The 27,439-nt window shown below is 38.3% G+C and overlaps 1 protein-coding gene across 1 annotated transcript; it reads right to left on the bottom strand.

The window, feature by feature from the left end:
* Positions 1-7,347: 7,347 nt before the first annotated feature.
* IDO1 (indoleamine 2,3-dioxygenase 1) lies at positions 7,348-21,069 on the bottom strand. The gene is made up of 10 exons (XM_081523933.1): positions 20,945-21,069; positions 15,678-15,773; positions 15,445-15,564; positions 14,859-14,977; positions 14,123-14,137; positions 11,669-11,768; positions 10,993-11,110; positions 9,698-9,749; positions 9,118-9,266; positions 7,348-8,154 (listed from the first exon to the last, which is right to left on the bottom strand). The coding sequence occupies exons 1-10, from the start codon at positions 21,041-21,043 to the stop codon at positions 7,799-7,801; spliced, it is 1,224 nt and encodes a 407-aa protein (XP_081380059.1). The 5' UTR covers positions 21,044-21,069; the 3' UTR covers positions 7,348-7,798.
* Between the last annotated feature and the right edge of the window lie 6,370 nt (positions 21,070-27,439).

Here is a 27,439-nt window from a genome sequence, read left to right on the forward strand (position 1 = left end):
AGTATCTGTACTGAGGCTGCTACTGAAGAGACAACTGCTCCAAAAATGTCAAAGACACAGGGAGCTTCAGAATAGAATCTCTTCCTCCCAGTTAGCTGTCCGGTTGTCTCAGGGACAGGGGAGAACCTTGCTCTGAGGTTGAATTCCACACTACCCTGGACTTTCTCTGACACAAAGCTGAGTAAACAGTTAAAGACTGCTGGTTAAAACAAACACGATCTGGGAGAATAGCATTGAAACATGTATATTATCATATGTGAAACAGAACACCATTCCATGTTCGATGCATGAGACAAATGCTCAGGACTGGGGTAATGGGATGTCCCAGAGGGATGGGATGGGGAGGGAGGTGGGAGGGGGGTCCAGGAAGGGGAACACATGTAAACCCATGGCTGATTTGTGTCAATGTGTGGCATAAACTACTACAATATTGTAAAGTAATTAGCACCCAACTAAAATAAATAAATTTATTTTAAAAAAAAAAGAAAAAGAAAAAAAAATTTTGTGATTCTAAAACAAACAAAAAAACAAATAAAAACAAACAGGCAAATAAAACGATGTCACACACACACAAAAATATATATATATACATTTTCATACATGTGAATACAAGAAGATTGTTTTTAAACCCAGAGACAAATCGGCTCTTCTTTAGAAAAGGGGAAATAAACAAGAGTTTTTGTTGATCCCAAACACTCTGACAGAACCTGGTCCATGATGAACTTTGACAGCTGGGTCTTGGACATAAACTATTAAAACCAGAAGTTAGTTACTTTCAGACAGACATGTCAGTGATTGCCATGAGTAGAGTGGGAGACAAGGACTCTGCGGGCATATCAGAACCTCTGAAGGGTTTAGTTTGTAGTTTGAACAGCATAGTCCAAGATTATAATTACTTTGAGTGACATTAAGAAATACTATTTATTTTTTTGAAAACTTCAATGACACTCAGTGAATATATATTTTGTGAAGTTTGACAAACAAGGTAGCAGATATTAACAAGTTCAGGAAAAACCTAATGTATCATTTGTTTAACCCTCTATGTTTATTATACATATTTTGAAAATCGGCCTCTAAAATGGATGATTTTACCTATGAACCAGGTACTACCAGATCCACTTTACAGATTAGTAACCTGAAGTACACACATGTAAATAACCCTGTCCATTGCCTCTCCACTAATTATGGACTAAAGCTGAGGTATCTTTATCTCCAAGCTGTTTCTCTGCTCACTTGATCAGGCTGCAAGCCTGTCTGTTAAAGGTGCCATGATGGCTTGAATTCACTGATGAAACGTGGACCCCAGAGATAAGTTCCGGGTGACAGATCTGCACTGTGAAAATGCCAAAGATTCTGACTTTTTGTCCAGTTGGACCCTGAACTTAGGTCGCCAGGTTGTCAACAAACTTATGTGGAGGTTGACTACCCCGTACACATCTTCTCCTCCCTCCGTTTCTCTAAGATAAGTCCAAAAGCCGAGAGTAGGAAGTGCTCTGATAATTCATGTAACGATTCCCACAGAGGGTTCAAACTTTGAAGGTAGTGTGCAAAAGTAGCCAAATTGATTTATGGTTCATTAGACCCTAAGAGTCATTCTCAACTATCCACTTCCGGGACTTCCCTGGTGGTGCAGTGGATTAAGAGTCTGCCTGCCAATGCAGGGGACATGGGTTCGATCCCTGGTCCGGGAAGATCCCACATGCCTCAGGGCAGTTAAGCCCGTGAGCCACAGCTACTGAGCCTGAGTGCTGCAAATACTGAAGCCCACATACCCGACAGCCTGTGCTCTGCAATAAGAGAAGCGTCTGCAATGAGAAGCCTGTCCACCACAGCAAAGAGTAGCTCCTGCTGGCAGCAATGAGAGAAAACCCACAAGCAGCAACAAAGACCCAGCACAGTAAAAAAATAAAATAAAAATAAAAAAATTAGATGAGTAAATAAATTAAGTAATTTTTAAAAACAATCCACTTCCTCTTAGACCAATGTCCAGCCAGTTTTGAAGATCAGTTTCTTATGCTTCCTAAATGCAATTTGTCAAATTATATATGTTGAATCATCTTCTTGTTCTTTCGTTCAATCTCAGATTAAAAAGAAGGAGCAGGTTTTTTTGTTTGTTTGTTTTTTATGCTGGTCTAGCTATTTTTCATCCGTTCTCTCTGCATTCTCATAAGAATTTATTGTAACATTATTAAAGGTTGACATCAAAATACCAAAAGTAAAAAGAACATTACAGAATACATAGTCTAATTCAAACTCTCAGGAAACATAAGAAAATCCTGAGGTTGGTGGGAGGGAAGTGACTTAGCAAATGTCATTCTGATGGGGTTGCCATCAGAATTGGTCTAGAATTTGGACTTGCTGCCTCTCAGCCCAGAATTTTCCACTCTGCTCAACCACCAGGCCTCTCTGAGTGGGAATTTCTATCTCATCTCCTATTAGCTTATGTGACTATTTTAACAAGTGGCTTAAAATTCTAAGCTTCTGTTTCTACATCTACAGGAAATAGTAATGTTTATCTCAGTGGATAAATTAGGAACATTAAGTGAAGCACTTATCAGATGGGTAACAGTAAATGCTATTTTCCTAATGTTCTCCCCCCTTTCTAGAAATCCATTTTTAATATCATATTTTTTCTGGCTTTCTTCCCTCTTTTCTTGACTGGATCTTTTCGATTTTAGTCGCTGACTTCTTTTCCCACTTCAGACCAAAGTGTATAGATATTTGCAGTATTACTGTAACCACTTTCCCATCTCAGTGTTCTTATGTATTTCCACCTGATCTTAACCATCAGTTCTTTGTGTATGTACTCCAGTCTGCATGTTCAACCTTGACTTTTCTTACTTCCAAGGTCTAGGCCCATGGAACTGTGGGTCACTGAACATCTCAGGTTCTGCCACAAAATCATTAAGAACTCCTCATTGTAAATTAAAGTTCAAATGTCCTTGGCCTGGGGTTCAAGGGTGTCCTTCGCCTGACCTCTAAACACCCTCTAGCTGTGCAAAATTCTACTATCACCTTGAACCTCTTTTACATCATGTTTCAAGCATCACGTCAAACCTGGTTTGACAGCTACTAACATCCAAACATTGTATTTATCTAATCTTTTCTATTAGACTGTAAGTTCCTTGACCAAGCCATATTTAACCCACTTTGTATTTTCCTTTAGCAGCAAGCCCAGTGTCTCGAGTTCAATAAATATTTATGAAATGAATGATCTCTCCTGGCATCTCATTTTTAGATTTGATGTCTTGATGCCAACTAGAAGTTTGTGCAGTTCTGTAACTCCATTGTAACCCCAGGCCAGAGATGTACTCTGAGGTAGGAAACACAGTGACCCCATGAAGCTTTGTTTGATATCTTTCTTATTTACCAAGAGGAAGCTGTGTTCAAGAACTTCCTCTTCTAATAGTAAGGCTTGTCATTTCAGAGTCCTGCGTTCTATAATCAGCTTTTGGGTGAATTATTATAATTTCAGTGTACAACAAAGTTTCCCCTTTTCTTAAACTGGGTATTAGGGTCTTTTGGAAATGCACCAAGAAATATTCAGAAAAAGAAGAAAAGCGTTCACAATGAAAGTGTTTAGGATATCATTTACATGTTTTCTGGTACAATTTCAGTTATACCTAGTTTTAGTTTCAAGTTGACTAAGTCCAAAACCTGAGTTATCAAACTCAATCAGTGCAAACAGCAGTCCACCAAGGTTATTCTGTACAGCTCATTAATTATTTCTTTGTTCATAAGTTCAGGGGAACTTCCTAGTCCTTTCTGATTAACAGTTCAAGCATCTGGCATTTTGCTTTACTAATTTTTTAAAACTCTCTTCTCCTTTTGACCTTTCCTATGAAATACTTGCTCCTTGGGAAAAAAGCTATGACCAACCTAGACAGCATATTAAAAAGCAGAGACATTACTTTACCAACAAAGGTCCGTCTAGTCAAAGTTATGGTTTTTCTGGTAGTAATGTATAGATGTGAGAGTTGGACTATAAAGAAAGCTGAGCACCAAATAACTGATGCTTTTGAACTGTGGTGTTGGAGAAGTCTCTTGAGAGTCCTTCGGACTGCAAGGAGATTCAACCAGTCCATCCTAAAGGAGATCAGTCCTGGGTGTTCATTGCAAGGACTGATGCTGAAGCTGAAACTCCAGTACTTTGGCCACATGATGCGAAGAGCTGACTCGCTGGAAAAGACCCTGATGCTGGGAAGGATTGAAGGCAGGAGGAGAAGGGGATGACAGAGAATGAGATGGTTGGATGGCATCACCAACGCAATGGACATGAGTTTGAGTAGGCTCCAGGAGTTGGTGATGGACAGGGAAGCCTGGCATGCTGCAGTCCATGGGGTTGCAAAGAGTCGGACACGACTGAGCACCTGAACTGAACTGAATGAAAGGTATACCCTCTAGTTGGACTGTATTTAAAACTAAAAAGAAAAAACTGACAGTTAACACTCACCAGTTGTTTTCGTCTGTTCCAAGTCCTAAGGTAAGCATCTTCCATAGAGTATCTGATATAACCCTCCCAAACAGCCCTGTAGGTGAGCCACTATTATTCCCATCTTTCAGTTGAGGAAACCGCAGCATGGGAAAGTTACGTAAGAGCCTAAGGTCATACTTCTTTGTAAGTGTATGTGTCAGGGCTGGAGCCATCTGGAGCCAAAATTGTTGCGTTTAACCATGAAGGCATGGCTTCCCTTTTTGGGTTTTTCTCTTGCATTGTTCTAGTTACAGTTTACCACTAGGACTTCCCTAGCTCAGGTCCTGATTTCCCTCTCCTTGGGTGGTCATCTCTGTTTAGACTTCAACCATCATCTCCAGCTGAGGACTCCCAACATTTCATTTCTAGTTGGCTCTCTCCTGTCATCTACTAGACATCTTTACTGGACTGCTGTAGAAGCTTCCTAAGAAAAACCTTCACACATCCAACATGTACTGTATACTTTTCATGAAGACCCGGGCAAATGCTTAGAAAACCTGCATCAAGGTTCAAGGTCTTGAGCAGAGAGCCTACTGCCAAGAGATAAATTCAAGGCTTACTTATTACTTATTCTCTGATGATATCAATCAGGCTCATTTTCCCCTCTTATTCCATGTCTTGGTGAATGGCATCTTTCTGAACTGGCAGTATAATTTGTGGGGCCTAGAGAAGAATAAAAATATAAGGACCCTTGTTCAAAATTATTCAGAATTTCAAAAGAGTAACAGTTGAGCGTGGAGCCAAGAGTGGACCCTTCTGAAGACAAGACCCTACCTGACGACATGGGCTGAAGGTCCATGAAGCTGGCTCTAGCCGACCAGTTGGAGACCTGAAAGTCGTCTCTCCATCTCATCCAACAGAACTCTGGTCTTGCCCCTCCTATTGCAGTAATATTTCTTATGTTTCCCTTATCTCCAATCCCGCTGCCATCATTTTCAATAGCCTTTTACTACTGAAATATTATATATTCTAATCCTTAATTAATCTTTGCCCCAAATCTAAGCCCATAATACTTTACCATCTTTGCAGGCTTGGATGACTTTTACAAGCCCCGAACTCATCACCCTGCCTTTAAGATCACTCCACATTTTATCCCACCCCTAGAATTTTTTCCCCAACTTCTACCAGAGTCATTTAAATACTTATTTCTTTACAATGGGCTTCCCTTGTGGCTCAGCTGGTAAAGAATCTGCCTGCAATTCAGGAGACCTGGGTTTGATCCCTGGGTGGGAAGATATCTTGGGGAAGGGAAAGGCTATCCACTCCAGTATTCTGGCGTGTAGAATTCCATGGCCTATATAGTCCATGGGCTTGCAATAAGTCAGACACGGCTGAGTGACTTTCAATAGAATTCAAATATACAAATATAATAAAGTCATTTCTCTGCTTAAAAGTATTCTCTTTGTTTTCATGATAAACTGAAATTCCTTTATTGCATGGCCCTGGAAGCCAATCATGATTTAGCTTAATCAACCCATCATAGTTGTTCTTCTTTTATACTTCAGTCATATTGAGCTGTGTGGGCTTCCTAAGTAGACCTTGCTATGCTGCTATTCTTAAACACTATTCTTTCTTTCTCTTCCTGCATTTTTCTAGCCTTTTATTTGCATATAGTATACTAATCACCTTTTAAAACTCATCTCATGAATTGCCTTATCTAGGGAAATCTCATGAATTGCCTTATCTAGGAAAATCTATTCTTACCACAAACTTTTTTTTTTTTTTTTGGTGGAAAGCAAAGTTTGCTTTATTTTGGATGCCAGCAACTGGGTGTAGGAAGAGGAGGACAGACTCCTGTCCAAAGACTGACTCGACCCCCCACCCACAACACCCGCATCAACAATCAGCGGGTCAGAGCTTTTGTAGACAGACAGAGTGGGCTACATGCAGAAAGAGCACAGTTTACTCTGATGGTCATCTTGAAATTGGTCATCAGTGATCTGACTGGTGAGTCACCTTGACCGTTTTAAGTTCAATCATTCTCATTCACTCTGCCTCCAACACTTTAGAAAACCACCACCACAAAACAGAAAAATAATTCCTGTTCTGACTTACTGATATTGTCAGGAAACAAAGATACTGAGGGAAAATCTGTTGTAAGTTTTTAAAAATTATAAATATATAAAATAATTCTTACATCAAAATCATTGTCTTTATGATCTGGAAGAAATAGAGATGCTATTCTACTTTTGAACATATGTTGTTTAAAATTTCCATAGCTTCCATAGCTTAACACAACATCTGGATGAACTTTCAGATCACATAGAGGATTGAATCATAGAATTAGAAAGCACCTTAATCTATTTATCTCTGATTATTTTAGGTGTGCAAAAACAGACCAGAGAGGTTAAGCGAATTATTGAAGGCCATAGAATGGTTTTCTTTTTAATAGATGTCATTTTTTTTAGAGTTGATTTAGGCCCAAAGCAAAATTAATCAGAAAGTACCGAGTCCCCATATATCTTCTTCCCCAGACATGTTTAGTTTTGCACATCAGAATGGTGCACTTGTTACGGCTGATAAACCTACATTGACAGATTATGATTACCCAAAGTCCACAGCTTACATTAGGGTTCACTCCTGGTGTTATACGTCCTACAGGGTTTGGGAAATGCATGGCATGTATCTACTGTTATTCTATCATAGAGAGTAGTTTCGCTGAACTAAACATCCTCTATGTTCCTCCTGCTCATCACTCCCTCTGCCCTAATCCCTGGCAATGCCTGATCCTTTTCCTGCCTCCATGGTTTTACCTTTCTCCAGAATGTCATATAACTGGAATCTCACAGTCTGTAACCTTTTCAGAGTGACCTCTTTTACTTAGTCATGTGCATGTTATGTTTCTCCATGTCTTTTCATCACTTGATCACTCATTTCTTTTTAAAAAGTTTTTTTGATTTATTTTTAATTGGAGGATGATTGCTTTACAATGTTGTGTAAGTTTCTGCAATAAAGCATCATGAATCAGCCATAGGTATACATATGTCCCCGCCTCTAGAATCACCCCCAGCCACCCACCTCTCTAAGCTGTCACATAGAACTCATTTCTTTTCATTCAGCCCTGAATAATATTCTATTGTCAGGATGTACTTTGATTTATTCATCCATTCAGCCATTGAAGGACATCTTGGATGTTTCCAAGTTTGGGTGATTATGATGAAGCTGCAATAAACATTCCTGTGCAGGTTTTTGTATGAACATAAGTTTCATTTTCCTCTCCTGAAATGATGGATGTCAGTGCTATTTCTGATATAATGGGCAGTGATAATTAACACATGTCAAAATAAACAAAATATGCCAAACATACACTTTCTTGGATTACAATTAATCTTCCTTCAACAGGCAATTCAGAGTTTTACTTCTTACAGTCTTCAGAAAGTCCATGAGATTGGTGCCTCCAGTTCCTTTACTTTCTGACTCTGAAGCTTCTTCCCAGCCTCCTTTTGCCTGGGATTGCCGGCTTGCAGGAATCAAGATGTATTTACCTACTATTTGCAAATGGTAGTTTCTCAAGGAGACCATAGCTTGCACGCACTCATTGTAAGTTTCCTGCAGGGTAGCATTGCCTCTTGAAAGCACAAAGTCACGGACCGAGGGCCTTGACTTTAATGAGAGGAGAAAGCTCTGGTGAGCTGGCGGCATGTATGTTCTCATCTCCTGGAGAAACTGAGCAGAAAAGTCTGAAGGAACTGAAGAGAAAAATGAGTTAGTAAGGAGGCCGAAGCAGTCTCCAATTCAAGGAGGGAGGGCCGAGTGGGGTCAGAGTGGGTGGCCATGAATTTACAGCCATCAAGTTAGCATCCTACTAATCTTGCCACTAGTAATGGTAATTACTGCAAAATACACTTAATTCTGAAAACCACATGAGCTAAACTCATTCATTATATTTTTGTTTTGCTTCCTTTCTCATGTTCCTACTGTATTCGATCCTTCTAAGGACAGGGTAGATGTAGTATACTTGATAGACTGTGGTGCTGTGTCCAAGAGAATTAAAGGGATCATTTTAAAGTAAGTGAATGAGCTCAGAAAAAAAAAACCTTACTGTCATACAACCCAAAGCTTTTCCCTTTGACTGTTCAATAGAAGTTTAGGAAAGAAAGAAAAGCAGCAAGAAGTTCTTCCTGGACCTTCTTCCTCTGCTCCTTTAATCCCCTAGAAGGAATATAATGAATGTGGCTCATCTTTAAACTTTGGTGCACATGTTGGCCCTGGGCTCCCTGGGCGGTAGGTTGGGGAACTAGAATAGTGTCAAGCCTCTCTACTCTCCAGCTTCCACTTGTGGTCTTATCTCATTCACAGACTTTCTCCTTCTAAATCTGACCTTACATGTTCAGGACATGCGATATTGGCTTCACCATGGTCAATCAGACCTCATAGACATGTTGAAATGTCGAGATCAAGGTGGTGTTGAACTTGGTCTGAATTCTGGCTTCCCTGCTTTTTAGTTGGTTAACAGGGAGTCTGTTTCTGAGTCTCTCTCAGTTTCTGCTTCTTCATGGTATAATGAGATGATTGCAGTGAAGTCTCTACTGATTCTTCTAAAAGTATCAGATAAGCTCAGATAAGATGCTGATGGGAAGGTACTTTTTAGATACTATCCTATTAGCCTAAGCGATACTGGTCATTTGTCATTTGCCACTCACCTCCACCAATAGTGTGCTGAATGCCCAGGAGAACATCAAAGCACTGAAAGATGCTGCTTTGGGCTGCACTGCCTCCGGCAAACTTCTGTGGGGTGTCCCAGACGCCTTCATACAGCAGACCCTCTGACAGCAAGGGGTTGCCTTTCCAACTAAATCAGGAAGGAAAGTATAATCGGTATTTGATCAACTGCCAATTTTTCGTCCGTCAAATCTTGCAACAGAGGATGAGTGGAAGGTGAAATGAGCTAGGCTTCATTATACTTCTCCCATACTGCCCCTTCTACTCATGTTCAAGCATGAGAATAATAATTAGAATGGTTCTGAGCAAATTCAGCATAAGGTTTCTATAAGTCAAATCTTACCTTTCACTACCAAAGGTTATTTCACTCTCTTTAAAATGACTAGCTTTCTTGCCCATACTCCAGTGTGTGCCTGCCCAAGTAGTAACTGAGAGAATAGCCTATTGTTTCTCGCAACATGCATTTTAGGATATAAATTGTTTCTTAAACTGGATTGATAGTGGTGACCATCTTTTGTTAATTGTCTAAGTGAAGACAGAACCAAGCATGAGGCTACATACCCAGACAAGTATATTCGAAGAACATTGAAAAATAGGTTTGGGTCCACATAGTCTAAAAAGCAAACAAACAAACAAACAAAAAAAGATGAGATACACCTAATTAAGTAGCATCAGATATATTGGGAAAAATCAAGGTGTTATAAACAACTGATCCTGGATTTCAGTATAGGACACAAGAAAGGTGCTAGGTCAGTCTGTGCAGAAAAATCCCCTGAGGTCAAGCTTTCACTCACCTGTCTTCTATCATCACCTGTGCACACTGAATGGGGTCTACTATGGAAGCAACACACATCTTGTGACAAAGAGCCCGGGCCCATTCACCACTCATCCTCAGGAGACCAATTAAACTGCCAACACTTACTTAAGGATGCTTCATATGTTTACTGGGCTTCCCTTGTGGCTCAGCAGTAAAGAATCCGCCTGCCAGTGAAGGAGATGCAGGTTGGATCCCTGGGTCCAGAAGATTCCCTGGAGAAGGGAATGGCAACCCACCCTGGTATACTTGCCTGGAGAATCCCATGGACAGAGAAGCCTAGCAGGATATAGTCCACAGGATCGTAAAAGAGTCAGACACGACTTAGAGACTAAACAACAGCAACATGTTTTTACTGGCATAACTGATAAATTACTTCATAAAGAAACCCCAAACCTAAACACAAAAAATAAAAATAAAACAAAACCTCCAGGAGCCCTAGGGACCACATCTCTGGGTGTCCCTCCCCAAAGTGTGCTAATGTCTTTGGTTTGAAAGCCAATCTTGCCAAAGCCCAGTGATACCAGTCACATATTTGTTAGGCGCATCCAGTAGGGGACATTTCCTTTTGCAAATCCTTGTTTATGTACTCTTTTTGTTATTGTTTTTAGCTGTTAATTTTATAATAACATTCAAGCCCCATGGCTGTTTTAGATGGTTTTCTAGTTAATTTATGTAAAAGCAGAATTCATAGAGAGTTCTTATCAAGCAAAAGTTAAGTTTTTCAGAGCTTAACATATCCTGCACCTTTGGCACGTTTTTCCATAATTTTTAGTGGAATTCTGGCTTCCCTATTTACTACTTATATCATCTTGGGTCATTTATCTTCTCTCTCAAAATTTAGATTCTCTTCTCTGTAAGATGAACATAATAAAACCCACCACATGGAAAGTATATATAATAATTCAGTGAGATAAAAGGAAGTACAAACACACCTACGAAGTGAGAGTTGGTTTTGCTTCCCTTTTTTCTGCAAGTCTACATCTAGATAACCAGAAACATCTGAGCATGGTCTAGCATTTGCAAGGCACACAATACTTGCCATGAATTTGGGTAAACACTTTCTGGGCTTTGCACAGGCTAGAAGATATGTCAAGCAGTGCCTTCTGCAAAGTATCTGAGTCTTCACGTTGTACTGCATCAAATATTTTGGGGATCACCTTTACAAAAAGGAAGACAAACACTTCAGATTTCATAGCACTAAATATTGGCATAGAATAAAGCTCTTCTAAATCTTAATGCCCCCCAAAATTTGGTATTTTCATTTCTTTCTTGGGTTGAATACCCTCTGATTGTTTGACTAGACTAATTTCCACATATTTAATTAAACTTGGGTTTCTCTTTATTGATTTATCACTTAGAGATAAGTTTATATAGTTTTATGTATTTCTATCTCTAAGGTAAAATATCATTAACTTTTTGTCACTGTGAGACAGAGTTCAAATGGCAAGTTGCGTTGAAAATATTTCTCTCTTATTAGGGCTTCAAATTTGATTCTAATTATATAGCTCTTACATTTTATATTTTAAATAAAATATTAAAGAGACAAAAAAATAAACAAAGTATTTATTTGTACCAGGTGATCCCTTCTCTCCAATTCAGTCATCAAATGCTCTATTCAGTCAGAATCAAGTTACTTTATGCATAATAACGTTCTGCTGCTAAGTAATTGTTCTGCTTAAGTGAATCAAAATGCACATTTCTCTGGACTGACATACTTTGATTGCAGAGGCAGCTGCTATTTCCACCAACAGAGAAACCAGAAAGAAGCCTTTGCCGCAGTCCCCACCAGGAAATGAGAACAGAATGTCCATGTTCCTAGGAAAATGAATCCAGAAAGTTAAGAAATTAGTAAAAATAAAAGAAAGAAAAGCTAAAAAGAAGAAAAAAAAGTATTTAGTAACAATATTGATCTATTTGTTGGATCCTTATTCATTTTCAAGACTTTTATTTACCCTCCATTTTCAAAATAATCTTGTGAGATAAGTATGGCAGGTTTACTATATCCATTATGTAGTTAGGAATATTAATGTTAGGTCTGTTGTCTAAGATCATAAAATTAACACTATTTTAAGCTGGAACTTGAAATTCCATTCTAGAACTTGAAACTAGAAACTTCAAGACCATTTCTTTCTCTATTATCCCATCAATTTTTCACAAATTTATAAACTCAAGGTTTATAGAGATATCTGTGAGGTACGGTTTACGAAAGTAAATTTTTGACTTAAACAAACATATTCGTATCCATATTTTTATCTGTGAGCCTGACTCAATTTCTCAGTGATATATCCTGCTTTACAAAGGAATTGATTGTGAAATTCAAATAATTGATACACCTTATTTTCTTTTGCATTGAAGTTTTGCGTTGATGCAAATATGGTCTCAGTATCAGTACACATCTGAGTTTCATGGCAGTTAAATGTATGGTCTCAAACCATTTCCACACCTAACTTTCTGGGGCTCGTTGAATAAGATATTTCATCGGTCTCAGCCTCAAATGGGGCTGGTGATATCATTCTCCCATTTAAAAACCTTCCATAGCTTCCCCTTTAAGATACTGTTTTAACCCCTTATCAGAGCTCAAAGTCCTATGTCATATTTCTATAGTTTATTCTTCATCCCCTTCCTATGCTGTTACCTTCCTTATTTATGGTCTATCAGTGACACTAGCCTTCCTTCAATTCTGAAAATGCACCAAGATTTTTGTCACAAAGCCCTCATTCTTGCTGTTTCCTCCACTGTGAACATGCTCAGCTTTTCCTTCTTCTTCCTTTCCTTTTTCTGGTTTCATGACACATGGGATATTAGTTCCCCAACCAGGGACAGGGAACATGCCATTCATTGGAAGTACAGAGTATTAACCACTGGACCACTAGGGAAGCCCCAGCTTTTCCTTCTTCCAACCTATGCCTAGTCACTCTTCCAAACCCAGCTTAAATTCCTTGCTGTAGGATTCTCTCCTTGTGCCTTTTGTCTGATTTGAACTCATAGTCCTTTAATTCCTTAATTCTTCTCTTGATCATATAACAATTTATATAATTTTCATGTATCTTCTTTCCTCCAGATTAGCCCTATTTCATGAGGGTAAGCTTATTCCTATGATATTTACTTTAGCTTCCCTAGTTCTTAGCCTCTGTTTAGTACCTAGGCCAAAAATAGTAAGAACTGGGTCAAAAAGAATAGTTTTATTACTTCTGGCCACTGAGGTCATGAGGTCATGGATACACAGATGTATGTGCATTTTGTATGTATGCATGTTAATTATATTTACCGACAGATCTTCCTAAACTTACAATGGTGTTATATCTCAATAAATCCATCTTCAGTTGAAGTTAAGTTGAAAATTTATTCAATATACCTAACCTACCAAATATCAGATATTAGCCTTGTGGTCCTGCTAAGTTGTATCTGACTCAAGCTGTGTCTGTCTCACTCACTGTGACCTTGGGGTCACAGTCACTGGGATCCCAAGGACTGTAGCCTGCCAGGCTCCTCTGTCCATGGGATCTTCCAGACAAGAATACTGGAGTGGATTTGCCATTTCCTCATCCAGAGGATCTTCCTGACCCAGGGCTCGAGCCCACTTCTCCTGTGTCCCCTGAATTGGCAGGCAGATTCTTTATCACTGACCCACCTGGGTGCCCCAGAGTTTAGCCCAGCCTACTGTAAATGTGCTTAGAACATTTGCATTAGCCTAGAGTTGGGCAAAATCGTCTAACACAAAGTCTAGTTTATACTAAAGTGTGGAATATCTCTTGTGATATATTGAATACTGAAAGTGAAAAACAGAATTGTTGTCTGGGTGCGTGATGGTTGTATGTGTATCAGTTGTTTACCCTCTTGACAGTGGCGCTCCCTGGGAGCTGCACTGCCCTGCCCAGGATCACAGGAGAGTATGTACTGCACATCTATCTTAGGGAAAGATCAAAATTCAAAATTCAAACTGAGTTTCTAGTGAATGTATATCACTTTTGCACCATCCTAAGGTCAAAAAATCTTAAGTTGAACTATCCTTAAGTCAGCTATCATCTGCGTATACAAGTAAGATTTTTGTATTTTTTTTTGCCTAAAATCAATTGGTCTTTTAAAAGAATGCATTCAGAGGATAGTGATACATCTTTATTTACTTTGAATAACAGTAATTCCTCAAATAAAAAAGATAGAGTACTTACTCATAAGTCATGGGCCTTAGGAGAGCAGCCATGAAGCCATCGATCAGTTGGAAGATGGAAAGGAAACCAATGTAAAAATTAAATGGTTTTGAGTTATTTCGTTTAATACTACTGATCTAGCAAAGGTAAAAAAACATATAAAAATGTAAAAGTGTTTTTTTTCAATATTTGTCAAGTAGGCATCACAAACATTTAATTTAGGACTTTATAAGTGAAAGAAACAATTAAATATGCAAGGAACACACATGGATTGTCAAAACCAATCGGAAACCTTGTTAGTAACAAGAAATTTTCAAGATCAAATCATTTCATTTTGCGGTACTCCCATATCTAGAACACGCCTCTGTGGATACACAGCCAGAGCCTCTGACCCTTCATTGTAGCAGATCCATTACACAGTGCTTAGGAAGGGCCGAGATTCCAAGGAGACTCTTTGGAAAGCCCAGACGTTGCCACCTCTACTGCCAAAGATGTGTTGATTCCACTCAATAGTTAAAATTGAAACTTGTAGAATCTCAAAAGAAGCCAGTATCAAAAGAAGCCAGTCAAACTAATCAAACTGAACATACATTTCATTGTATGTTGACGAGACACCTCTCTCTCTCACATGCACCGTATCTTTTACATCATACAGAGAAAAAAGCCATGCTGTCAAAGATTAAACAAATGACCAATTCCCTTTTGATTAAAATACTGTGCACACCTTTAACTCCTGTTATAATCACTGTTTACATACCCACTGGGATCCTTTTTCTTCCAGTTTGCCAAGACACAATCTGCATAAACCAGAATAGGAGGCAGTCCCAGCTTCTCAGACAGTGTGCAGTAAGGAACAGCAATATTACTTGGCAAGACCTGATGAAAACACGACTTTTAGTGTTAACCTTTGAAATGCCTCACCTTCGCTTCTGCTTTCTGGGTGTCAAAAGATTAACTGTTCCACATAGGGGCCCTGTGAAACCAAACCAATGTCATTGCCTCTTCCTCATTTCGTAACTTAAGCCCAGTACTTGTTAAATCCTTGCATTTGAGATTTGTGATGATGTGGACATAATCTGGGCACAGAGAGAACAAAGTCTAAGTAGAGGGCCAGAGGAAATCAAGGCTGTATTCTTGACTTTCTAATGGCCTGTGAATCATTTGTAACCATTCGTTCAATCATCCATCCATCCCCCAAATATCTGTTAGGCAGCTCCTCTGCACAAGATCCTCAAGCTTCACAAATGCCGTGACAATACTCTTAGAGTTTGTTTACACATTAAATATCAACTGGATGTCAGTCTGTTGTGTTAGCATAAAAAAATATAAGAACATCTCCAGACCTTTCGGATGTCTCCATCGCCTTGACCCCACACGTACGCCATGGTGATGTATCCCAGAACCAAGTGTGCCAGACGCTGCGCCTTGTGGCCTCGGAGGCCATCAATGCTGAGCTTTGCTAACTGAGAATAAATGGAGAGGTTGACTCAACTCAAAATGTGTAATGTGATTGTCACAAAACCAAGTTAATGCTTTTAAGGAGCTGAAACAGAAAACGTGTAATGTATTTCCAAACCTTCTCAACTTCCGCACGTAGTTGGTTGTTCTCGATCAGTTCAGGCAGATTTCTAGCAATAGCAATCCAGGCATCATAAGGATGAGGTAGCTCCTCCTTGGAAAGAAGAAACAGGGCTTTGATTCACCAGTGGAAGGTATTATCCAATAGTGGTGCCTCCACTGATGGTCCATGTTGCCTCCGTATCAATGCTGTGCAAGGCTGACACACACTTAACCTGTCTAGGGCCACCAGGCCATGCATTGCCACCTGCACACTAAGAGCTCAGGACCTTCTCTGTGCTCCTCTTCTTCCTCTCATCTGCCTCCTTTGCAAAGATCCCTTGAAACATTTCATTGAAATCTTCTAACTATTCCATTCTATATGTACGCCTCCAATGAGGAATCCTATGAATTATACCCTTTCACATTAAGTGATTTGTTATTGTTGTGGTTTAGTCACTTAGTTGTGTCCAACTCTTTAAGACCCCATGGACTTAGCCTGCCAGGTTTCCCTGCCCGTGGGATTTCCCAGGCAAGAATATTGGAGTGGGTTGCCATTTCCTTCTCCAGGAGATCTTTCCAACCCAGGGATTGAACCCAAATCTTCTGCATTGGCAGGCGGGTTCTTTATCACTGAGCCACCAGGGAAGCCCTAAGTAATTTATTGCTGTCTGCTATATTTTTCCCTTCTCAGTTAGGCGTTAAGGTTTTTATTTTGAATAGAAGGAAAATGAGATTTATTAAATGTCAGTAGTAGATGAGGCAGTTTTGCTGCAATTTGTTGTTTAATTATTTCTTGTTTAATTATTATAATGGTCCCCAAAGTTATCCCCATGTCATAAATAAGACAAGCAAGGCTCAGGCAGATTTATGGCTTGTTTTGTGCACATAGTTCATTGTAACTCAAACATAAGGATTTCCAACTTCTAAAAGATGTTTGCTCTTTTTACATCTCACTATCTGAAGGCATGGATTTTATCATATTTTTAATTCTGTATTTCTTAGCACAGTACTAGACATGCAAGAGATGCTGTATATATGTTGTGTATATATATATATATATGTATGCATATATGTGCAATATATATATGTGCATGTATACATGTATATATATGTATACATGTTGATTGTTTCCTTTGGTACAACAGGCAAATTTTTGGTCAAGTATGTAAAAATGAAATCCAAATAAAAGACTGCTCAGTGTTATGTGGCAGCCTGGATGGGAGGGGAGTTTGGGGGAGAATGGATAAATGTGTATGTATGGCTAAATCCCTTTGCTGTCTGCGTGAAACTAAAGGAAATCAGTCCTGAATATTCATTGGAAGGACTGATGCTGAAGCTGAAACTCCAATACTTTGGCCACCTGATGCTGAAGAATGACCCTGATGCTGGGAAAGATTGAACGCAGGAGAAGGGGACGACAGAGGATGAGATGGTTGGATGGTATCACCGACATGATGGACATGAGTTTGAGCAAGCTCCAGGAGTTGGTGATAGACAAGGAAGCCTGGTGTGCTGCCATCCATGGGATGGCAAAGATTCTGACATGACTGAGTGACTGAACTGATCGACTGAAACTGTTACAACAATGTTAATTGGCTATACTCCAATACAAAATCAAAAGTTAAAAAAAAAAAAACAAAAACCCAGAATGGAGTAACTTAAGTCCCATGTCACTAAATGGAGACAATACTTAATTACAGTTTCTGCCTCTCCCATAGTGGAATCTTAAACCAGTCTATCCGGAATCCCCGGCCAGCAGTAGTGATCCGATCTGCTCATAGAGCCCTGCTTTGCTCTAAACAAAAAAGTCTTTCATTTTTGTACAGCTCCTCAGAGTCCTTTTCTTTCTGCTGGTTGGGATGATGCCCACTTCATTAATCACTGAAGGAAGCCAATGACATTTTAAATTTTACTCAATTGGGTTTTGTTTTCAATGAGTGCCTCCCTGGATATTGTTTCTAATCATGTCTCAAGGGAAAACATAAAAACCAAAGAACTAGGTCACAGCCTGAAATGAGATTCAGAGTCCTGAAAACTCTCTAGGCCTTCTTCATTAAGCTGCTTCCAAATGTGCTCTTGGGGGCACCGATACTGAACTAAGGGGAAAGAGCATAAATTGAGTTTACCTGAAACCAAGGTGAGTGAGGTTTTAAGCTTCAAAACCAAGTTAATATTATAAGGAAGCTATAAAATATGAAGACAAATGTAATAAAAACTTCAAACCTGTTCAGGGGCTGCAGAGAATTGGCTAGACTTAGGCAGAGCAAATTTTTAGGAATGAAAGATCCAGGCAGTGTATTCACTAGATAATCACCTTTCTTATGTTTGCTCTGAATTTTTTCTCCCGAACCTCAAAACTACTGTGCTCTGGTGATTTTAGTAATACATACATATTTTCTTTATTCTATGTTTTACGTGGCACGTGTAGCACGTCTGAAATTTTTATTGGGGCTACTTTCCCCAAATAACAGAAGTACTTTATCATGTGCCCAGATTAGTGTTTTATTGGACAGAACTTTCAACAAATGTAAAATTCAATCGATAATATCCTTCTGGCTCAAAGGATGCCTAAATGACGTATTATAAATTAATAAAGAGTAACACAGAGGGCCATTCAACTCTTTGTTAGATGAGAGAATGCATTTTGTATCTACATGAAATCAGAAGACAAATTATTTTGCTTTACAATTGGAAGGTGATAGATTATACGAGATGCAATGGACATTTTGAACCTCTAATTTCCAGGAAAGATCTTCAGTGAAGAAATAAAAGTAACCTCTAATTTTGTTTTCATCCTGTTTCAGGATACTAAATCTAATTTTCTAGGCATCTCAAGTAGCAGCATTGTTTTTTAAATAGCTCAGGTAGAGTTTTGTTTTGCTTTAGTTTTGGGGTTTACCCATTGGAATCTGTTTTAGAGGCCTACATAACTACTTGTGGCTTCCTTGGTGGCTCAGCAGTAAAGAATCTGCCTACACCCTTTTTCTCTAACCCTAACCCTAACCCTAACCCAATGTTCATCGCAGCACTGTTTATAATAGCCAGGACATGGAAGCAACCTAGATGTCCATCAGCAGACGAATGGATAAGGAAGCTGTGGTACATATACACAATGGAATATTACTCAGCCATTAAAAAAATACATTTGAATCAGTTCTATTGAGATGGATGAAACTGGAGCCCATTATACAGAGTGAAGTAAGCCAGAAAGAAAAACACCAATACAGCATACTAATGCGTATATATGGAATTTGAAAGATGGTAACGATAACCCTATAAGAGAGACAGAATAAGAGACACAGATGCATAGAACAGTCTTATGGACTCTGAGGGAGAAGGTGAGGGTGGGACATTCTGGGACAATAGCATTGAAACATGTTTATTATCATATGTGAAACAGAACACCATTCCATGTTCGATGCATGAGACAAACGCTCAGGGCCGGGGCAATGGGATGACCCAGAGGGATGGGATGGGGAGGGAGGTGGGTGGGGGGTCCAGGAAGGGGAACACATGTAAACCCATGGCTGATTCATGTCAATGTATGGCAAAAACTACTACAATATTGTAAAGTAATTAGCCCCCAACTAAAATAAATAAATTTATTAAAAAAAAAAAAAGAATCTGCCTACAATGTAGGAGACCCAGGTTCAATCCCTGGGTAGGGAAGATCCCTGGAGAAGGGAATGGCAACCCACTCCAGTATTCTTGCCCATAGAATTCCATGGACAGAGGAGCCTTGGGGGCTACAGTCCATGGGGTAGAAAAGAGTTGGACACAACTGAACAATTTTCACTTACTCATTCACATAATTATTGTGGTTATTTTCTAAGAGAACCAAGTTTATAGGGAAATAAAGAATAAATTTGATACGAGACTTTGCAGTTTCTGAAAAAGATTTTTTTTTCAGTACCATTGATAAATATTTCCTCAAAACGTCCAATCTTGGCACTTGTGTATTTTAGCGAAGAGAGAGTAAGTCTGAATATCATTGATTTGAAAATATAAAGTAAGCCAGGTGCTTTTAGCAATAAATTAAAACATCTGCTTCATTTTCTTCTATTAACTTAATCATGTGAAGAGGAAAATTAGATTGGGACAAAGAATTTGCTTTAGTTTTGCCTATACTACCCAAGGTATTTACTAGATGTGATTTCTAAGTATAGCTAGATTTTGACTAAAATATGTATTTGTCACACTTAAAGGTTGTCTCTAGAGTCTGGATTCTGTTCCAGTCACAAGCAAACAGATACATCTTGGTATACAGCATTGTCAGCATTGTTACTGGCTCCTAGAAATCCTCTCCTGGAATCTCATGAACTTCATTAAAACCAAGAGTAGGAAAACAACAAACAAACAATAACCAAAAACCAACATAATTTTCTTGTGTTCTCTCCTTCTTGAGTTAGGCAGTGTAGCATAACAGATAACGGTTTTCAGACCATGGATTCTGGAACCAGACTGATTAGACTCACTTCCTATCCCTGTTATTACTAGCTGTGTGAATTTGGATAATTACTTAACTTCTGCATGGCTTACTTTCTAATGAGGAAAATGAGATTAATAACATACATACCTTTCAGGATGGTTGTAAAGATGGAGTAAGTTAATATTTGTAAATTGCTAAAAATGAGACAAAATTGTGTGATGACTAAGATATTAAAGATAAGATGCTTTTCATGGAATTCTTGGGAAGATAACTTAGGAAACTGTAGTCTTAAGACACACATTTATTCTAACGCCTTGCCCTTTGTAGCAAAACCTGTGGAAAAAGCATGCAGGTCTAGCAGGTCTAACTCTCTCGAAGCCTGAAACTTACGCTTGGTAAATACCAAGCAATATTAATACAACACAAAGTTGCTTGATGCCCCAGCTCAAAAACATTATCAAAGCAGGAACATGTGCTTTGTGCAATCTAAGGTTTATCAGTTGAAAAAGGGGGTTCTTTTGACTCATGGGTCATTTATTACTTTTTATTTTATTTTTCAAAATACCCCCTGAAATGTGATTGTCTTAAACTAAAATACCTCTATAGTTACCTTATCTCATCACTCTCTGTACCTGTGTAAGATGAGTAAGAAGTGCCTCTAAGGCTAAGCTTCTAGGAAGAAAATTTTAAGAAAGTTAACTGAGATCCTTTTATTCAAACTCTGCCTCCAATTTTGGTACCTCTACCTATTTGTTCAGTAGAAATTACTGAACCACATTTATTCAGAAGTTAACTTGTCCAGGTAAGTGAAGATAAGAAAATAATTTTTCCCATATTCCAGTGTCCTCTCTTACCAGTGGGAGTGGCAGAGCAAAGCCCACGTCTTCATCTATGTGGTACTCCTTGAAGATGTTCCAGGAGCTCTCCACGGGAGATGACCTGTCAACTGCCATTCTTGCAGTCCACTCTGGTCCTTCTCAGGCTAGAGCAGTTTCAGAGCATCTATTTATTACAGAGGTTGCCACAGCCAACAACCACAACTCACCGTGTAGGCAGTAAGAAACGACTTCCACTTTTTGAATAGTTTCATTTTCCATTTTGTTTATTTGTAATGAGATGAAAAAACCACAAAAGTATGACTGCTTATCCCCTGAAGAAACTGAAAGTGTGTATTTTATATCAAACATTTCTGGGAACATCATTTTCTTACTGCCTGAGGGGTAAGGGCCTGACTGAAATAACAGAAAACATGAAAATAGGTGGCCAGAAAGAACATTTTTATTTTATGGGAACTATGGAAACTTTGAACTAAAATAATGAATGTAACCAAGCCTACTGCCCTAAACCGTCTTTTAGTTGTTGTAGTCATTGGCTTTCTTTTAAACTCCCAGGGTTCTTTGAATATATTACTGTCTTGTTTCAGCAGCCATGAAAGAAAATTTTTGGTACCCAGAGTTAGTGCCTCTGAAATAGGAAAAAAAAAAAAAGTGCAAGTACATGAAGAATTTAAAAGCATAGCATCTCTTCATCCTCTAGTCCCATTTTTCTTACCCAGCTTCCATAAGTGTTGTCCATACTGTTCTTTCTATTACTAATGAGTGATTTTTTAAAATTTTTAATCGGAGGATAGTTGCTTTACAATATTGTGTTGGTTTCTGCCATACAACAATGTGAATCAGCTATATGTATACATATATCCCCTCCCTCTTGAGCCTCCTTCCCACCCCACCCCCATCTCATCCCTCTAGATCATCACAGAACACCGGGTTGAGCTCCCTGTGCTATACATCTGCTTTCCAATAGCTATCTATTTTACCCCAGTAGTGTATATGTTAATACTTCAATGCTACTGTCTCAATTTTTTCCACCCTCTCCCTCCCCCACTGTGGAAGATTTTCTTGCATCTCTACTTTATATGATCTCTAACAGACTAGTAAGGCAATAGTCCACATTTGGAGACTCTAGAATATGCTTAATGTTGAAATAAATTATAAAAATCTATCTTGAAAATAGTTCTTTCAAAATGCAAATTAAGGTTGCATTTGGTAAAGGTTTTCAGGGTGTCTGGAGGTCTGTGGTCACTTACATATAAGATCGTTTGATCTTATACACAAAGCTGAAGCAAGAGAAGAAGCCATCCTGTTCATTATGATGGTCAAAAGGAGAAAAAAGAAGAAGTTGATGTTCAGTACATTAACAGACAATGCAGTGTTGTCATCCAGGTTTCAGTACTTAAAATAGATTTTAACAATACATTGCACTGGAATGACTCCATTGTAGAATGGTTCTCACAGTATTCTTCCTAATCACGTGACGGCTTTTGATAAACACTATTCTTCCTAATTACATGATGGCTTTTGATAAAGATGTAGTTTTATGAGAATAGGTTTGCTTTATTGTAAAGGTACAGGAAATTGAAACTAAAATTACACAGCCAAGAGAACACAAATGGCTATGCTTCTTTAAAATTCATCCTCCTACACTGTTGGAAGGAATGTAAATTGGGACAGTTAATATGCAAAACAGCATGCAGTTTCCTCAGAAAACTAGAAATAGAGTTGCCATGTAATCCAGCAATCCCACTTCTGGGCATATATTGAGAGAAAACTCTAATTCAAAAAGATGCATGTACCCTTATGTGCACCGCAGTGCTGTTCACAATAACCAACCCATGGAGACAACAACCTGAATGTTCATTGACAGATGTATGGATAAAGAAGACGAGATACAATGGAATACTACTCAGCCAAAATAAAGAGTGAAATAATGCCATTTGCAGCAACATGCATGCATCTAGAGATTATCCCACCAAGTGAATTTAGAAAGAGAAAGACAAATTTCAAATGATATCCCTTATACGTGTAATCTAAAATATGACACAAGTGAACCTATCTATGAAACAGAAACAGACTCACAGACATAGCGAACAGATTTTTGATTGCCAAGGTAGAGGGGGGAGGTGGTTGGGGGAGGGATGGAGTGGAGGTTAGGGTTAGCACATGTAAGCTTTTATAGATATAATGGTTAAGCAACAGTGTTCTACTGTATAGCACAGGACACTACAGTCAGTTTCTTGTGATAAAACCGTAACAGAAAAGAATATTTTTAAAAAAAGAATGCTGCTGTACAACAGAAATTAACACAACATTGTAAGCCAACTATACTTCAACAGAAAATAAAAATAAAAATGAACAGTTCATGAGACTAAGACTGCTGAAATCAGATCCAAGGGAAAACAATTACAAACAAAAAAATTGATGCTAGCCTATCATATTCATGGTGGTGGTTTAGTGGCTAAGTTGTGTCCTAGTCTTGCGACCCCATGGACTGTAGCCCACCAGGCTCCTCTATCCAAAGGATTTCCTAAGCAACAATACTCAAGTGGGTTGCCATTTCCTTCTCCAAGGGATATTCCCAACCCTGGGATCAAACCTAGGTCTCCTGCATTGCAGGCAGATTCTTTAATGACTGAGCTACCAGGGAAGTTCACCTGTCATATTCATATAGAGGCCAAAAACATCAGCAAATTTTTATTTATTTATTTGTATAGATACATGATAGAACTAGAATATATCACAATGATAGCATGAATATGAGAATGGATATAAATATTATTAAAATTCTTGCATTTTTCTGGAACAATAAATGACAACTGTTTATAAATAAGGGTTTTGAAAAGTTACTGATGTTTGTTCTACTCTTTAGGGTAAGCAGTAGATAAATGTTATTACAATCATAAACAAAAAACCAATAGATGGAAAAAACTGGTTAATAAAAAAAATTGATTAAATCTTAATCAATATAAGAGAAGACATAAAAAGGGGAAAAAAGGATGCCAACACAGCTATCACAAAAATTACAAATAGTTCCATGGTAAATTTGAAATCATGTATATCAATAAATATATGCAAACTGACTAAGCATTGCAATTTAAAGCTACAAATAGAATATAAGGAAGCAAAATTATTTTTGTTCACTGATGACATGACCTTATGGATATATAACCCTTCAGGTTTCACAAAAATCTGTTACAATAAATGAACTGATCAAAGTTTCAGAATACAAAATCAATATACAAAGATCAGTTTAACTTCTATATATTCATAGAGAACAATCTAAATATGAAATTTAAGAATAAAATACATAGAAAGGAACTAGGGAAGTGAAAGTTTTATACATTAAAAGCTACAAATATTACTGAAAAGATTTTTAAAAGACACAAATGGAAAGCTGTCTTGTTTTCATGGATTAGAAGACTTATTGCTGCTAAAATGTCTATAATACCCAAATCAATCTATAGATCCATAGCAATTACTATAAGATTTTCAATAGCAGTTTTTAGAGAAAAAAAAAGCAATGCTAACAATTTTATGGAACCACAAAGGAATATCCAAAAATGGTCTTGAGAAAGAAAAACAATGCTGGAAGCCTCAGAGTTTCTGATTTTGAAACACATTACAAAGCTATAATAAGTAAAACAGTATGATCCTAACATAATGACAGACTTATAGACCAATAAATGGAATATACAGTCTAGAAATGAATCTGCCCATATAGACTTATTTTGACAAGGGTGTCAAAAATACATAATGAGGAAAGTAAAGCCTCTTCAACAAATGGCGTTTTGAAAACTGGATATCTGCAAGCAAAAGAGTGAAATTGGGCACTTATTGTACGTTTTAAGTATCAATTCATCCACCGATAGACATTTAGTTTATTTCCACCTCTAAGTTATTGTGAATAATGCTGCATGGGAGTGCAATATCTCTTTGTGATCCAGATTTCTATTTTTTTGTGTCCCTTGACTGGACAGAGGGCTGTGGAACACCATTAGAGTGGGATAAAAATGAGTATTAAGGCCAGTAAGCTGGAGGAGCTCTTCTAGTGTGTCTCTGCTCCAGACTGATGCCCAAAGTGTGGGTTTTGGGGAGTATCAGTGGTGCCTCTTCTGGCAGGGGAGGTGTAAGATGAAAATAGTGAGGGACCACTCTGCTTCTCTAACGTGAATTGCAGCTGGAGGGACTTGTTTCTCTCTAGCAGCATCCAGATTTCTGATTAGGGACCTCAGTGACTGGTGGGAGAGAGAAGGAGGAGGAGAGGGCAGCCAGGAATATCAATGGGCATTGAAGAAACAGCTTTCCTGCCATCTGCTATGGGATTTCAGCAGGCAGCACATCCACAAAGCACCTCCAGGTGAAGGTCTCTCCACTAAGCCATGAGCATCTCCAGAGTCTGAGGTTCTAGCTGAAACCTCCCACTCTGATGCCAGTTCCTCATGCACACTCCAACACATCCGCAAGAGCCATCTCCTGCAGGAGAAGCTAGAAACTTGAGCTTTAGTGCCACCTCCTGGAATAATGAAAGTGTTCTAAACGCAAGTCTCTTGAACTGTAAGAAACAATGTGTTCAGTTGTATCCAACTCTTTGCGACCCCATGGACTGTAGCCCACCAGGCTCCTCTGTCCACGGGATCATCCCAGGAAGAATACTGGAATGGGGTTGCTATCTTTCTGCTCTAGGGGATCTTCCTGATCCAGGGATAGAAGCTGTGTCTCCTGCCATTTCTTTCCCACTGAGCCACCTGATAGCAAATGTGAACATAAATTCTTAATTAAGGAGGGTGTCAGGCTACATCAAGTGAGAAAACAGAAGCTCAAATCATCAAACAATATGAAAAATCAAAGAAATATGGTATCACTAAAACAAAATAATAATTCTCCAGAAACTGAACTCAAAGACATGGAATATTGTGATCTAACTCAGGGGGACCAAATCCCTGGCCATGGATGGACCACTACTGTTCCCGGCCTGTTAGGAACTCAGCCACACAGCAGGAAGTGAGTGGTTTTCTTCCAGAAAACTGGTCCCTGATGCTCAAAAGGTTGGGGATTGCTGACCTAATTGCTAAAGAATCAAAAATAGCTGTCATGAAGAAATTCAATGAGTTGCAAGAAAATCCAGAAAGACAATTCATTGAATTTAGGAAAAAAACATTATTGAACAGAAAGTTATTTACCAAAAATTAAAATTATTAAAAGGGATCAAACAGAAACAATCAAGCTGAAGAATTCAAGAATTAGGATGAAGAATGCAATAGAAAGCACAGACAACAGGGCAGATCAATGCAAAAAGATCTTCTGTAAGACTCACTGTATGAAACTGTCAAAAACAAATCATCTGAAATGCAGAAAAAAATTAAGTAACTTACAATGAAATCCCAATCAGGCTATAAGCAGATGTCTCAGTAGAAAACTATAGACCAGGAGAGAGAGGAATGACTTATTCAAAGGGTTGAAATATAAAATTTGCCAGCCAATGTATTCAGCAGATTTATCCCTCAGATATGAATAAATAAAGGTTTTTCCAGACAAATAAAACCTGACCAAGTTCATCACCATTAGGCTGATCTTGTAAGAAATGCTAAAAGTTCTTCAAGTTTAAATTAAAAAGATGCTACTCAGGAACAACAACAGCAACAAAAATATGCCAAGTAGACCACACTTCAGTAAAGGTAAAAAAAATAACAGAATTGAAAATTGTTATTCTTTATTCAAATGGTGTGTCAGCCACTTAACTGTAGTATAAGGGTTAAAGAAAAAAGTATTTAAAATAGCTATAGCTACTATAGTTTGTTCATAAACTTACAGCATAAAAAGAAGTAAATAGTGACATTGAAAATGTAAAAGGAAAGGAGTAAAATGGTGGAGTCTTTAGGAGTGAACAGAGATGTGTTGCTATCAGCATAAAATGGACTGTCAGGTTGATGAGGTGTTTTATGTAAGCCTCAAGGTGAGCGCAGAGCAAGACTCTAGCGTGTATTTACAGAACTTAGAGAAAGGGGAGCCTCATCACATCCCCAGGTGCAGCCTTTGTTTCTCTGAAGACCGATGGATAACTTCGTTCCCTCCTTTCTTCAGCTCTGCAGATTTGTCTTTCACTTAAGTTTCTTTTTTATCTTCACCTCTTTTTGTCATAGTCAGTGCTTTCCTCAGATGTCTTATCATTCCTAATCATCTGCTTGTGATTAAAAATGAGTCATTACATCATTTGTATTATTGCTTTAATCAATCGCCATTACTGTCCATGCCCATTCTTGAGTTTGTCAGAGATGTCAGTTCCTCCAATTTGTCATCTTTTTTTTGGTGACCTTTAGCTGCATTTTCCTCAATAGAATGTATACATTTTTATGTTAAAAAAAGAAATATTATTCTAGTTTTCAATGTATACATTTTGTATATTTCAGTGTATATATATATATATATATATTATTCGGTGTATATATTTTGTTAAACTCATCCTAAAGTATTTTATAATTGGAAACGTTTCCTTAATTTAATTTTTAGGTTGGA

Source organism: Giraffa tippelskirchi, chromosome 8, assembly GCF_054371585.1.
Source record: "Giraffa tippelskirchi isolate mGirTip1 chromosome 8, T2T-mGirTip1v1.2.pri, whole genome shotgun sequence".
Classification (NCBI taxonomy): Eukaryota; Metazoa; Chordata; class Mammalia; order Artiodactyla; family Giraffidae; genus Giraffa; species Giraffa tippelskirchi.

What these genes read in the sequence shown, in the direction of transcription:
- IDO1 (XM_081523933.1), bottom strand. Translation starts at nt 21,043, where the DNA reads ATGGCAGTTGACAGGTCATCTCCCGTGGAGAGCTCCTGGAACATCTTC. An exon ending in TACGTGCGGAAGTTGAGAAG is followed by an intron (nt 15,565 to 15,677) that starts GTTTGGAAATAC and finishes ATTTATTCTCAG; the next exon opens with TTAGCAAAGCTCAGCATTGA. An exon ending in CTTCGAATATACTTGTCTGG is followed by an intron (nt 9,267 to 9,697) that starts GTATGTAGCCTC and finishes TTCCTGATTTAG; the next exon opens with TTGGAAAGGCAACCCCTTGC.